At 36.8% G+C, this 14,232-nt stretch overlaps 1 protein-coding gene across 1 annotated transcript; it reads right to left on the reverse strand.

Annotated features, from left to right (window-relative positions):
• Positions 1-4,368: 4,368 nt before the first annotated feature.
• On the reverse strand, positions 4,369-12,471 carry LOC145775564 (AH receptor-interacting protein-like). Its single transcript, XM_082586868.1, has 6 exons — positions 12,340-12,471; positions 10,159-10,354; positions 9,671-9,866; positions 7,846-7,948; positions 6,514-6,660; positions 4,369-6,201 (listed from the first exon to the last, which is right to left on the reverse strand). The coding sequence occupies exons 1-6, from the start codon at positions 12,463-12,465 to the stop codon at positions 5,995-5,997; spliced, it is 975 nt and encodes a 324-aa protein (XP_082442994.1). The 5' UTR covers positions 12,466-12,471; the 3' UTR covers positions 4,369-5,994.
• Positions 12,472-14,232: the final 1,761 nt, after the last annotated feature.

Consider the following 14,232-nt stretch of genomic DNA (forward strand, 5'->3'; position numbering starts at 1 on the left):
GTATTATTCGGCTAGGCCTACACTGTTTTATTTTGGAACTGTTCTTCCAGAAAGAGTGCTGTTAAGTCAATTAAAACATTCCAGGTCATATAAAATCCCCATGCAAAGCAACCAGAATTAAATCTTATCATCATTAAAGTGCACTTCAGTGGACACTATGAAAAACATGAGAAATTGGTGAATGTGTTACATGAACACCTCTAGTTAAGGAACAAACAAACTAGGGCAGGGTTACTCAACTAATGTTAACAAAGGTCCGGTTTGACAAATTGAATGCTTTTAGCAGTCCGGCGAATAAATTATTTCATACGCAACCACGAAAGTTAAACTATCAGTGCTGTTTTTTAGGTAAAATGTATCTCCACTTGAATTTGTGACAAAGTGTTCAGGGGTCTTGATGGCTTATCTAGTAAGATAATCACAGAAAATTTTGTTTCCTCCCAGTAGAAATCTGTTTAAAAAGGCCCTGAAACGTGGCAACGAAGTTATTCTTCCTGAAGCCCGAGGTCCATCCAGTGGTGGATTCAGAACGTAATTTATGGGTGGGCCTAGGAAATATCTTGGTGGGTCTTCACCAATAATACCAGCATACAAAAATTAAAGTGGTACTGTATAGTGATATACCGTAAATGTTAAAGTGGTACGGTATCATGCTGTTAAATAGTGATGCCACAGACAATTCAGTGACACTTGGTTGTTCTAGTGTTCAACATTAATATGTTTTTTTTCATGAATCTGATTTTGGGTGGGCCCACTGTCAATCTGAGTGGGCCTGTACCAATCAGGCCCACCCGGTAGATCCGCCCCTGGGTCCATCATCAACACCCAGAAGGTCCGGATTCGGACCGCGGTCGGCCAGTTGAGTAGCCCTGGACTAGGGTAACAGCAGCTCAATTAAAACAGCAAGGTTCAAAAGCGGAGAAATGGTTGAGCAATTTCAGCATTCAAAAAGGAATTCATTATTGTGATATCCCAGCTAGAATACGGGAGATGGATCAACGCTATTAAGCGGAAACGCGGACTTACGGATATAAATTAAGCTAAATTACATGCAGTGTCGGCAAATCTGCGAATAAATGTCGATCTGTTAAAAATAAAAATCGGTCCTGATATCCATATCAGAGTTTTAATTATTTAAAAATTTTCATGTAATTATAATTGAAATTTTTGTTCAAACTACAATCACATTTGATAAGTTGCGCGCATGAATTCAGAGCGGTATTTTTGTGAGTTTCTGGTTGAGGTTCAAAAAGGACTTCATCACAAGCCTAATATTTATCAAATGCAATTTTACTTGTCTGATAAAACCAAACTGTAAAGAAATCATTGATGAATATAAATATCAAAATTTTTAATTTTAATAGTTGATTTAACTCTGGTCTCAACTTTGCCTTATAGGCCTAAACCTACGTAGCCCTATTAATTCAAAGTCCCTACTAAAGAATTTGACGTAGTATTGCAAAGCCATTTTGAAAAAAGGCATCTTTTCTCACATACAGTAGCCCAGTGTTGGGCGCGATAACTCATTTTTCAGTTAAGCGATAACGATAATCGATAAACGAAAAATGCCTAAAGCGATAACGATAAACAATAAATCAAAAAAAAGTTAAGCGATACGATAAACGATAAATTATCGCCGATAATGTCCGATAACGATAATTTTTTTTTCTTGCTTAGCGCTGCCCCACCCCATGCAGCACGAACTGTTTTCATCAACATGACGAAAAATTGAACATAATGTACTGTAAAGGGACAAAACTTTTTGTAAGTTATGCATGAATAGAATCGCAACAGCGGCAGTAGGTATCGAATCTTCAACCTCTTGATCCAGAATCAAACCACTGAGGTAACCGCCGTGCTTATAATTATACCTTCAGATACCAGTTGGATGCTTTTATCAATTGAGTTACACTGCCGCTTACGTGCAGTAGGAAAAATAATTAAATCAAATGAAAACACCATAAAAAATTCCAAACTTTGTATTTTGCTTTCTACGGGCTGTTAACAGCAAAGTCAGCAATAATTGAAAAAATTCCAAAAAACGCAAAATGCTTGAAAATTTATCAGTAATCTTAAGCGTTTTTGGTAGTAAAAATGTGCATAGCCTACTGTGAAATCCACCAAGCTTGTCAAATTAGTCGTGTTTGTTCAAGAACAATAACATCATTATCGTACCGTAACTTCGGTAGCCTACTGATAATTTTAGACAAATTTTTCTGTTTTCTTTGTGAACACCATCATTAAAGCAATGGCAGAACGCTGAGTTGTTGAGATAAGACTTACAATATAGACACTGTATTGAATAAAAATATTTGATTGAGCGTTGGCTATGTCACATAGGTAAATCGTCGTCGTATCCAGGCTTACGCCCGGTGGTTGAAGATTTAGATTAAGTGGACGGGAAGGCAAGGAAGCCAATCTTTCAGGCATGCCTTTAAGTGTCCTGCGAAAGACAGTGTCCTGTCCTTTCGATTGCCGTTCCAGCGCTCTCACCATTCGGCTATGCAGCATAGGTAAATGAGAAAAGTTATAGGCCTACTGTATTTAGCATAATTTTACCACGCAACTCGATGCGCCTATTGTCATGCAAAAACTACTACAAGATGCAAAAAGTGTGATGTCGGTCTGCATGTCAAATGCTTCAAGCAATATCATATTCTGCAATGATTTGTTTCAGTGATGGTGGCGCGAAAGACCATGTTTCCAATGTAAAAGCGGCCTCGTATTGCGACACTTTCATAAACCACTTGCCAATTTCTTTTGCTTCGCTTCAAAGGAATCTGTACCGCCTGTGCGCTTACATTTTAATTGTAAAATTCACTCGCGATTGCAGCAAAACAACAAGAGACATGTTGCATTTCATTGCATTGCAACTCTAAAAATTATTGTGTTGTCAGGGCCGTCGCTGCAGGGGGCGTGCCCCTCCCATGACAACGACCTGTGCACACACACTTTAGGCACTGAAGAAGAACTGGTTTTAGCTTTAGTTTCATGAACTAGGTGGCTAATAAAAATATTACTTTTCATGTTCTTTTCACTTGTGTGTTGATCCGAAATAAAATTTATCGGCGATAATCAAATATTGCCTTTGGCGATAACGATAACTGAAAAAATAATTAAGCGATAACGATAAGCGATAAAAATTTATCGCTGATAATGCCCATCACTGAAATAGCCTACCATCTTTTAGAAGTGCTGACGCCAGGAAGATCGCTCCTTCTCGACTGTGCATATCCTTGGCGACAGTTTGTTTAGTTGTTATCTTTCCAGTTCTTGCTACACTCGACTGCCGAGAAACTACCATCTTTTGTAACTTACATTAAGTAAACATTTGAATTAATAGCCTAATAATAATCAAGGCTTTGTCAGTCCGAAGATAAAGATTCAAACAAAACCAACCAATCTCGGACGCATGTCACTGAGATGACCGAGTGACCAATCTGGGCTAGCACAAAGTGACATTTTTTTTAGTTAAAGTGTTATTTGTGAGTCGGCCTACCGGTAATAAAGTAATGTAGATGTCTTTCCGATGTTGAGAGAATAGTAGGGGAAATTACAGATCGCACTAGGCCTGGAGTTCGTCAATTGTAGGATGCAACTAAACGAATGAAAATCTCAATATTTCTAAAATCGCTTGGAAAAATTGAAATACCATTTCAAAATAACATGGTAGAATTGTTGGCGATATAATTGAATATAGCTTGCATAATAATTCACAATCACCTCACATCTTGTTTAAGAGTGGTTGAAGTTTTTTTATCTTCGAAAGCAAAGATAATTTTTTTTTCGTTCTTAATTATTTTGATCTGACCAGAGCCACTGATCTGACAATCCCATTAAAAAAACACTTCTGATGAATTTTTTCTTTGCTTTATCGAACTACGTTAACATAGTTTGGTGCGATTGGAGTCCTACAGTGTTGGGCTTCCATAGTATATTTGCGTTATTTCATGTCCCGAGAGGTGAAATTTTGGATTAGAAAAAATTCTTGATAGAGTTTTAAAACTTTTGGGTAAAAATTTGAAAATCATGGTAGGCCCAATGTCGCCTTCGTATGCAAAATCAGATAATTTATTGTCAAAACAGGATTTTACTGCTTTTCAAAGGATCCGAATCTCGTTTTTTTTTTTTTGCAAAAGCCGGTTCCTAAATTTGCATGTATTTTTTTAATTTTGAACACAGACGTGACAATTATTTTGAGTACCGTAAACTCCTGGCCTCCTGGTAACATTTTCAAACACGAAAAAAGGTTTACATGGCGTTTGCCTACTAAAGCGTAGCCTAGTAGGCTACATGCCATGCCTTTGTTCAGCAAAGCAAATGCCATGCCTTTAACGTTTTGCAAACATCTTTTAGCAAAAACTGGCAAAAATATACGAATGATAACTTGTTAAGTAAAATAATTTAAACAAATTTCTGAAGTAGGCCTAAAATAAATTCGAATCTGTTGCGGATCCAGATCCCAAAAAGAAAAGCCGAATCAGCTCAGGATCGTAAAAATCTTGGATTCGTCCACCTCTGTCCATTTGCTACCAACAAACCGTATGCAAAAAAGAGAGTTACAAAGAACAGCAAGCATATCTCTTATCATTTGTTGATGGCACTTCTCTGTGTCATTTACGCCACTAAATAAGTAACGTTTTCAGCACCACTAAAGTGATAGTTAGGCTACACATTTCAACAGTAATTTGTGTTTAATGATAAAATAATCACGGAGAAACGGCAATAGCAAAGCACTTTCGCGCAAATTGGCAGATTACGGCTACAGGTTATCTATATGGGCATTTTATATCTTCCAAAAATACCAGATCCAGAAAATCGCTGATTTTGCTATTACAGTAATAATAATTTTGAAAATACTTTTATAAGAAAAAAGTGCAAAAAAGATTGGTTTTATACGGAAGTTGACAATTTACAAAATAATGAACATGTTGGACAAAGCTTGGACGTTCGATGTAAGATTTAAAGTAAATTTCAACACAAGTTTATTGCAACGATGCAATCTCATATATAAAAATACACAAGCTAAAATACTGTCACAACACTCACAACTGTCCAAATAGTTTCGCTACTTGTGTGTGTTCAAACAGTAGCATACAAAAACAGAGCTGTAAAAATGGAACTAGTCTACATTCGGGGCAGCAAAAAATAGTCGTTTACAAGTCATTCAAAAATGGAAAATTCACAAACAGCACATTGAAGATGCAAACTCTCTTTGGCCGTACATAGGCCTATGTGTTCATAAAACAGCCATTACACATTAAAAAAAAAACAGAATTTGAAAACGAATGATGTTGTTGGAATTCTGTAAAGCTACTTATAAGCAACAGATGCTAAATAAATCTCAATTATAATTGGTGATGGTAGTTGGACCACTCGGCGTGTGACAACTCAGCAAGTACATTTTTGCTACTGCCAAGTCAGCAAATGAAAGTTCCATCTAGCATCGGACTTGCTTGGCCATTGCTTGCTGAACTGCATTTACTGACTTGTTACACGCCAAGCATCGGCTTGGTCAGTTTTTACTTACTTAGGTTCATCATTTACCAATTTCAGCCACTTGCCGAAATGTTGCTTGCTCAGTTGTCACTTGCTCAACTTTAAGGTGCTGAGTTCACTACTGCTGAGTTGTAGAGACTTATAGGTGATAGAACCAGCTTTATCACATAGCATTAGAGAATCACATAAAAATGACTTTCCATTTAGAAGTATTAATTGTGCATTTCTTGGCAGTATCGCCAAAACCAGTAAATCTGTAAAATCTATACTAGCTATCATCAACTGCATGGGAACAAGCTTCAAAGGACAGACAGCCAACAGCTCAATGTCATTCGACGACTGTTGGTGCAAATAAAAAACCTTCAACAACTTTGATGACACAAACCGTCCAGGTGATCATTAGAATAGAAAAAAATGCTTTCTACATGACGACATCATTCAGCCTACAATACGAAACATCCGGGTTATTGATATCTTGAATTTGAAGGTTTGCGATCATTTTTTAAACATTCCCTTTAAATGTTTAGATAGTTCGACATCACGAGCCTTCTGACGTTGCTCCATATCTCTCAGCTCTCGCCTGACTGCGTTTTGTATCGATGGATCCAGCTTAACCGCGAGCTCAAAATCAGCGCGGCTTTCTTTCTCATCCAGGATTAAAGCATAAGCTTTCCCGCGCTTAAATAACGCTTTGACATTATTCTGGAATAAATATTCACATTAGGAAGATAAAAATACAGAAAAAATGGAGCTTCCTTCACGTTTTTCAATGATAGCTAGGTAGGCTGAGAAACAAGGATAAAAATTGGAATAGTTGGTTCTCATATTTTCATACTTTAACGGATTGAATCGGAGAAATACTGTTGGACTAAAAAATAAAAATATTGACGGACATGAAAAATAACTTTAAATAACTCGTAGAAATTCATGTTAGTTCACATGTACTACACAACGCTAAAAGAAAGCAAAATCGCGAAAGAAACATCAGTGATCAACTGATCATACTAAACTTACGGTGCCGTCGATTTTCTCCAGAACTTCTGAGCAATTGTTAACACAGACCGAGTATTCTCCTTGTTGCAGCTTGCACTGCGCGTAGTTGAGAAGGAGCGGAATCTGCTGCTTGTCGAGGTCGATCCACAATTCTGTGCCGGGTCGTTCCTAAACAGATAACGAGCCAGTTAAACGAGTATTAAACTTTGCGACGCTCGAGAGAACATCAGTTCGACACCCACTGAGGGCAAGAGGATAAGTCTTCAAATGACACTTAATAGCATACTTGATGAAAACAGCTAAGATTGGCTATTTTGAATTCAAGTGCACTTGATTTAAAATCTTCACAACTTGGTAGCATTTGAACTAAAGCTTGATCTGTTGTTTTAAATCAAGTTTTGTTATGATATTCCTTCGTCATTAAACTTTTCACTAAACTTCACAAGTTCACATAGTGTCACGGTTTCTTTCTATCTCTTACCAGGAAAAAGACTTGGAAAGGTTCAATGACGTAGTTTAATGGGTATAACCGAAAAGCAGTCAAATAAATGTCGAATAAGTTCTACTGGTGCAATGATAATGAAAATTCTTGAAGGACTTTAACAAACGGCTTCTCAAATAACTCTAATTTCGAACACAATTTATATCAGCACCAATTCTCATCTATTTGTATTCAATTACTTCAAATCTCAATCAACAATAATTTCTGCACCTTTTACCAATCCACAACTCATAACACAACTCTCATAATCAACTCATAATACTCAGCTCATAATCGACTTGTTATAATAAAACTCTCATATTAATCAACTCATAATAATAATCCATCAATTCACACCACTATTTATAGCAGGTTTAAAGAAGCTTCTAGTTTGTCACGTAGGAGTAGAAGGTTCTATAAAACACGTTACATAATAAAGATTTCGCAATCACAGATCTACTGGTAAACATCCTTATGACGTCATGACAAACGTCACTCGGCAATTGTGAAAAACAACAGAAAATTCCAGATTTGTTCTGAATGAATGTCCCGAATGCTCTGGAAACAGGTTACATAATAATACAGACTTCGCAATCAAAGGTTACGGTACTTCAGGTCAATAACCGATAACACATCGCACAAAAATTCCATAATCAAAACAGCACGTTCTGTTAAGATACAAAGCAGCCCGTCGCGAGACCTCGCACATTGATTGTGACACATAGAAAATAGCTTCTATTTGAATAAGACTATTTACTGATGAAGCCACACTTGTGTGGCGAAAACTTGAATTTGTCTATTTAGTGTCATGTCGTACTCTCTACTTATTTTTGTTTTAATGGTTTGTCATCTCCTTGTACTGTAAATCTCACCTTCATCTGTAGATGCTTCAAGCAGCCAATCCCATTTGCATATTTTTTCTCTGCTTCTTCAATTTTTCCTTCTCGAAACAAGGCATTCCCTTCATCGTGGTATCTGTGCCATTGCACAATAAACGCAACTGTGGTTTAAGCTTTTAAAGACAACACAGAATCAGAAAATGCTCGCAATCATATTAACCATTGAAACAAAAAAGTCTATAATGCACTGGTGTTCACATTAGCTGACCATCGATAAAATCCACCTTAAAACGAGAAGATTTTTGTTTGAGATAAAAACTTTGTCTTATTTTACTATTTTGGTAGAAAAGTTACTTTTTTTAAACCTAACGATACCAAGCAATAACAGCAAAGAAACACACAATACGAACGTTTTCGGCTAGTATACACGTAACCTTTGTCAAGCTTTTGAATAAACTGTTCCATATTACTCAAAACGGACATAAAATATATATACTGTATCTTCTTCTGACATTATTCCTACTTAAAGTGGGGTCGACGGTGTAGATTGGTCCTCCACAATGCTCCGTCAGCAGCATCTTCCTCCTTCACTCCACTATTTCCATATCTTCTGTCACACAATCTCTCCATCTTCTTATTCGGCCTTCTTTACTTTCTTTTACCAACTTCCAATGGTCTTATTCTTCTTCCAACATACTCTTGGTCTCTCTTTACGATGTGACCCAACCATTTAAGGTGTGTCTCAACTTGTCTTCCAGGTCTCCAACTTGCTCTCTTTGTCAACCCCAGAGACATGGCTTCCCATTCTTGCCCCACACTTCACTCACGTCCTATTTCCTTGGTACGTGTCTTGGATCAAATGGACATACTTCTCATCCACTTTTTTCATTCGAAGACAGTTCCAAATTTCCTGTCTTGGCACCCGATCATGTGCCTTTTCTAGGTCGATGAACACACAATGCAAATCTTCTTCTTCTTGTTCTCTGTATTTCTCCATCAACTGACGCAACGCAAATATTGCGTCTGACGTGGCCCTACAAGTCATGAAGCCAAACTGTTGTTGTGAAATGGGAACTTCTTCTCTGAGTCTTTCATCATTCTCTCCAAAACTTCAATATGTGCGAGGTGAGTTTGATGGATACGATACTTGCCACACTCTTATGTCTCTCTTCATTTTGAAAATTAGAATCAGAGTGCTATTCTCCACTCATTAGGCATGTTCTCTGTCTTCATTATTGTCTGGAGAATAGCGGTTAGCCAATTCGTTCCAGTCGCTCCCAACACTTTCCAAACTTCTATTGGAATATCATCTAGTCCATTTGCTTTTCCTTGTTTCATTTTCTGTAAGGCATTTGTCATTTCCTTCTCCCTAACTTCAGTCACATCAGCTGCTGGGTCTATTGTCACATGTTTTCTTGGGTTCTCGACAATCATGAATTGCTGGTGATAATTCTTTCCATCTTTCACAATTTCTGCATCTTTTTTCAGAATTTCTGCACATCCGTATCAGTCCGTTCTTATCCTTCATCATCTTTGCTTGGTACAAATCTTGGGGAGTCTTTATTCTTTTGTTTTGCCATGCGAGTTATCTTCAAAATTTGAGATTTGGCATACGTCTTTATGACCAGGCGGATACCCTTCATTCTGCTAACCCCCCCCCCCCCCCCCGCCCATTTACCCAGGCTTGGGACCAGCAACCAGCTGGTCGATAAAGGTGCACATCCTACTTTGGTTGGCTGGGAATAGGATATACTGCATATGTACTGTAAAACGGTTTTTGCTTATTTTATCATGTTAAATGAAAAGCCTACCATGTTCTTGCTTGATTTCGTTTGCTTATTATTTCTATGTGTCGCACCTTGGAATACTTGCCATCATTTCTTCTGAGTTCATTTGCCACAGTTCTTTCTCATACATGTTCGCACCCTCTATCTTGATGAGTTCAAATACAAAATCTAATGGCTTCATGTTTTGCTGAAGCTCATTAAGGTCTTCGTATCCAAGTCCACCGTGCACAGCATGCATTCCGCATGAGTGTGATGTGCTGTCTTTTCCTGAAATACAAACGAGGTGAACACTGAACAGGTTCACCTGAAATAAAGCTATCGTAACATTTGGCCTATTCTTGTTCGAGATCACATCAAAAATTGGCAAAAATATGCGACAAGAGCTCGGTTTCCAAGGCCCCGGCAGCATGTTTAATTTTATTAGCTGCAGAATGAATTACTGTCTATAGCAAAGATAAAGTTTGCAAAAAGAAACTTCCGTTGCAACAAAATACCAAACTAAATATAAATCTATTGACTGCAGATGTATTTTTTAAACCATGCGTATCAAAGTAGTCACCAGAATGAAGATCTCTAAGGCTTCTTGATATGGTTGGATAGTCGACGACGCGACTGAGGGGGCAAGAAAATCGTGCAATTTCACCATGTAGCATTGTAGCCACACATTCCTCCCAAACATTCATCTTGAAATTACGACCGATCAAGAGTTCAAATGGTTTTCCAAATGTTTTAGAATCATCAATGATTACATCACCCTGGTATGAATAAGAGTGATAACGTTAAACTTTGCAATTGCTTGATTGTGGCACTTTGAGAACTTAATCTTTGTTGAATATTTATAGAAGCTTTTGAACCAGTGACGCAGGCCGGTCAGCTACTATTCGGAGAATCCATTTCGGAGATTTCTAAAATTCCACAGCGACATCTGTTTATTTAAAGGAATTAGCTTATATAAGAGGTTAAGCAAGGAAAGTGTCAGCGAAAAAGTCTCAGCAAGAAAAAAATAAACAGTTATCAAACGTTAAATGGCCTTTGAAACTATCATGCCGATAGGCCATGTTAAGCCGGCTTCTATAAGCCAACATTTCTTCATTATGTTGGTATTTGAAATGTTTTTCTCTTCACTCGCAATATTTTTTCACCAACAAGGCAAAGTATGAGCATCGCTGTTGTTCTATAAAAACTCGATAACTAGCTCTACACCTACGTGGCAAGCAGTGTATTTAAATACAACTGCAAATATGTTTCAGGACCTCGTTTGCGTAGTTCTCTGAATGAACGCAAAAATACTATATCATTATCAATTAACGGATTTTTATAAACACATTTTTTAACGGATTTTTTGTTTTGGCTGCCGAGAAGTGGCAATGCTTGGTTGGAAAAATAAAGGAGCTTAGAGGCCTGCTAGAGGCCTACGGTAGTTAGGACTACATCGAATCCAATTTGATATATTTCTGCCATAGGAAATGAAGCAAACGCAACATTAAGTCAATGTTTTGTTTGTGACAACAAACTATAACCTCCCTATTAAAACGTACATTTTTTTGAAGTTTTACACTTTGTAATTGTATATTTATTTTTTGGAATGCAAAAGAAATAATATTGGAGAAATAAACTACAGTGACATAACCAACAAAAGAAAAAGGCTCTTGCCAGCTATGCTAATAACAAAACTACAGCAACTTGAAAGCTACTGGCTGCGTATTAGTATTGACTTACTTACTTGGACACCAGAATTACATGGAAATAATTGTAAGTTTGTCAAAAAAAAAAAAAAAAAGTTTGTCTTGTAAAAATTACTTGTTGACCAGTGTTATAGGTTAAGTTAATTGCCTAATCTATTGCATTGATATGGAAAGATAAACACAAAAACCGCCTACATAAATAATCCCTACAAAATCTAGAAAATTCTCCGAATCGGTTTTCTCCGAAAAAAGCTGTCTCCAAAATGGGATCTCTCCGAATCGGCTTCTGTGAATCAGATTTGCTGAAACAGACCATTCCGGACGCAGGCCCGGTCGGCGGTCACCGAGATCGACAGAGTGAGGTTTCCACTTTAGGGACTTAACCAACTGAGCTATTGAGGCAGTCTGCTTCAAAAGGAACTAGCAAATACTGTAGGGTCAGAAACATTAAAATTCATAAAAATGTTACTTTTTCTAATACTGTACATATAACATAAAAAAACTTTTAAGCACACATCGAAAAATTAGAAAAATAGTATCTGAATACGTACAGTCGTACATTGAATAGACAGCTAAGTAGGAACAAAAACTTTCGAATTTAAGCATGGAATATTTATTTCAAACATACAATTACTAAAAACCAGTATTTTAAATGCCGGAGCTTCTAAACAACTTTAAAGCATGAAGCAACTGTTTTCATTGATATACTGCTGATCAAAATGGTTATTCACATCTGTTCAAGTTCAATAATTTCCGAATATGAATACAGTATTGAGTAAATTGTTCACAGCTCAAGTTTAGTGACTTTTTATCAACGCCAGTTCTTGTTCAGCAAATGGTAATGTAATTTTGTAAATACATCCTCCTTTTTCTTACAATTTTCTAGATTAGCCTGGAAAGTTTGGAAGTGTTGCAGATCAACTTCAGTAATTTTTCCTTTTAAAGGTTTAGGCGTAGACCTGATATTAACTATGTCGATACACCACCTGCTTAATTATAAAAGAGCAATTTAAAAGGAAAGATGATAAAATAAGTAACATATCATAAAAACAAACCTTATCTGTCGAAGGAAGTATGGCTTGAAAGTGGAATGTTGCCTTTCCTCCAACATCCATGGCAGGTTTCTTTCCATTTCCCTGTTTAATGATCACTTTCTTCACATCACCTATCATATTTACCATTATATGACCTTAATAACCAAACAAAACACATGTAGAAAAAACATTGTACTATTTACATACACTATTACAACTTTTATGTTTTAAACAGAGAGAGACTGTTCACCAGGCATTTGGTAATAAAATTAGTTTGCGTTCTTCTGGTGACTATTATTATACTCCACCATTCTTAAAACTGAAAAGGATTATACAAAAAGATTGTTCACAGAAAAATGGTACATAAACCAGAAGGCACAACATGCTCTTAACCAAAAAGATGGTCAGAATTTCCCCTCTGTGTACAAAAAAATTACTTTAACTTTAGCTTCATCTTTTCCATTCTCAGTGCGTCTTCTCTACCATTGTTATTGCTAATCCCATTGTTTTCTGTCTTGTCTGATGTTTTTTCAACGTTTCTTGACAGTGGCCCAATAGATAGATAAATTTACGCTGTTGGAAAGTAGCCTACTGGTTTTAGGCATTCACTGCTTTTAGTTTAACCTCTAGGTATCGTTGCGTGTTTTAATTCTGATTCTTGCTGCTTTACTTTACTCATTTTATCAGTATGTTTTTGTGTTGTGCCATCGTTGCTGAACAGGTTGTGTTAACCTGTTTTAGCCACCTTGATAAAGTCAGTCGTGCTGACTGACGAAACGTCGGAAATACTAAAGCTAGTTATCATCTTTAACATCACGAGGTAACCTAGTATATAGTCACCAGAAGAACGCAAACTAATTTTATTACTTTTATGTTTGTTAGGAAGTGGAGATGAGATAACAGATTCAAAAATATTGAAAGGATTTTGAATAATCTATTCATGAAAATTTTATTTAATAAAAGTGCTGTTAAAATTCTGATAAATTAGTCTATCTGAATATATGTTGGGTTGATTCACAAGGCCAAATTTGAATGAGGATTGAGGAAGGTTAAGCTAAAAACACTTAAAATGTTATAATCATTGTTCCAAACCATTGAGTTATCAATGATTAAAAGAACAAATGTGAACAAAGAATTCAAAAAGAAAACCTGGATGATCATTCTAAGTGATTGCAGAAGAATACTCCACAAATTATGCAACTGGCTTTTAACCCTCACTCTAGTGGTGTCGCTCACCAGTCACCACCCACTAACATTATAATCTTCATTTTCTTTTAACTGCAAACACTACCGGCAGTTCATATATAAAATCGAAATGCAGGCCTCGAAATTTGTACTTTTTTCCGGCGGTCAAGCATGTCCTACCAGACTGGCCCTTTCAGCGGACATTTAATATCTCAACCGGACATATTTTTTGCATGTAGATTTTGCACAAAATCACACTACAGTAGTCGTGTTTGTAGAAGAAGATTTTCTACAACAGAATAACTCTGCAATGGTTGATGGCTTAAATAACCGACCCTGAAGTATACTGGAGCAGTTTGCTTGCAAATAAATCAGTGTGTTAATGACAGTCGTGTAATGACGCAATAAACACAATTGAAATCAGCGTAAATAAGGTCGCCACATTCGCCTAAGCACGTGCGGAACCCAGCTGAGACTTGCTTCTCTGTGACGTTTCTTTTTAACAAACGATCAATGTAACGCAATAACCGCATTGTTAAAATTAGAATACAATATATCCTGCCGAGAAGTTCAGACAACTTTATTTCAAGGCAACATTGCAAGGTATTGAAATGATGTAAAAATGGCTACTTTTGACATCAGCTCGTTAACCAGGCCACTTTAATGTGATCTTTAAAGCAATTGCCTGTACTATTATTTAAGGATGAGCCGATTAATCGGCATCGGAAT

Source organism: Aplidium turbinatum, chromosome 8, assembly GCF_918807975.1.
Source record: "Aplidium turbinatum chromosome 8, kaAplTurb1.1, whole genome shotgun sequence".
Lineage (NCBI taxonomy): Eukaryota > Metazoa > Chordata > Ascidiacea > Aplousobranchia > Polyclinidae > Aplidium > Aplidium turbinatum.

Excerpts from the sequence above, each read along its gene's own strand:
- LOC145775564 (XM_082586868.1), bottom strand. The coding sequence starts at position 12,465 with ATGGTAAATATGATAGGTGATGTGAAGAAAGTGATCATTAAACAGGGA. Across the intron at positions 7,949-9,670 it reads ATGATGGCAAGTATTCCAAG|ATACCACGATGAAGGGAATG; the intron begins GTGCGACACATA and ends GCAATGGCACAG. Across the intron at positions 6,661-7,845 it reads TGAAGCATCTACAGATGAAG|GAACGACCCGGCACAGAATT; the intron begins GTGAGATTTACA and ends TTATCTGTTTAG.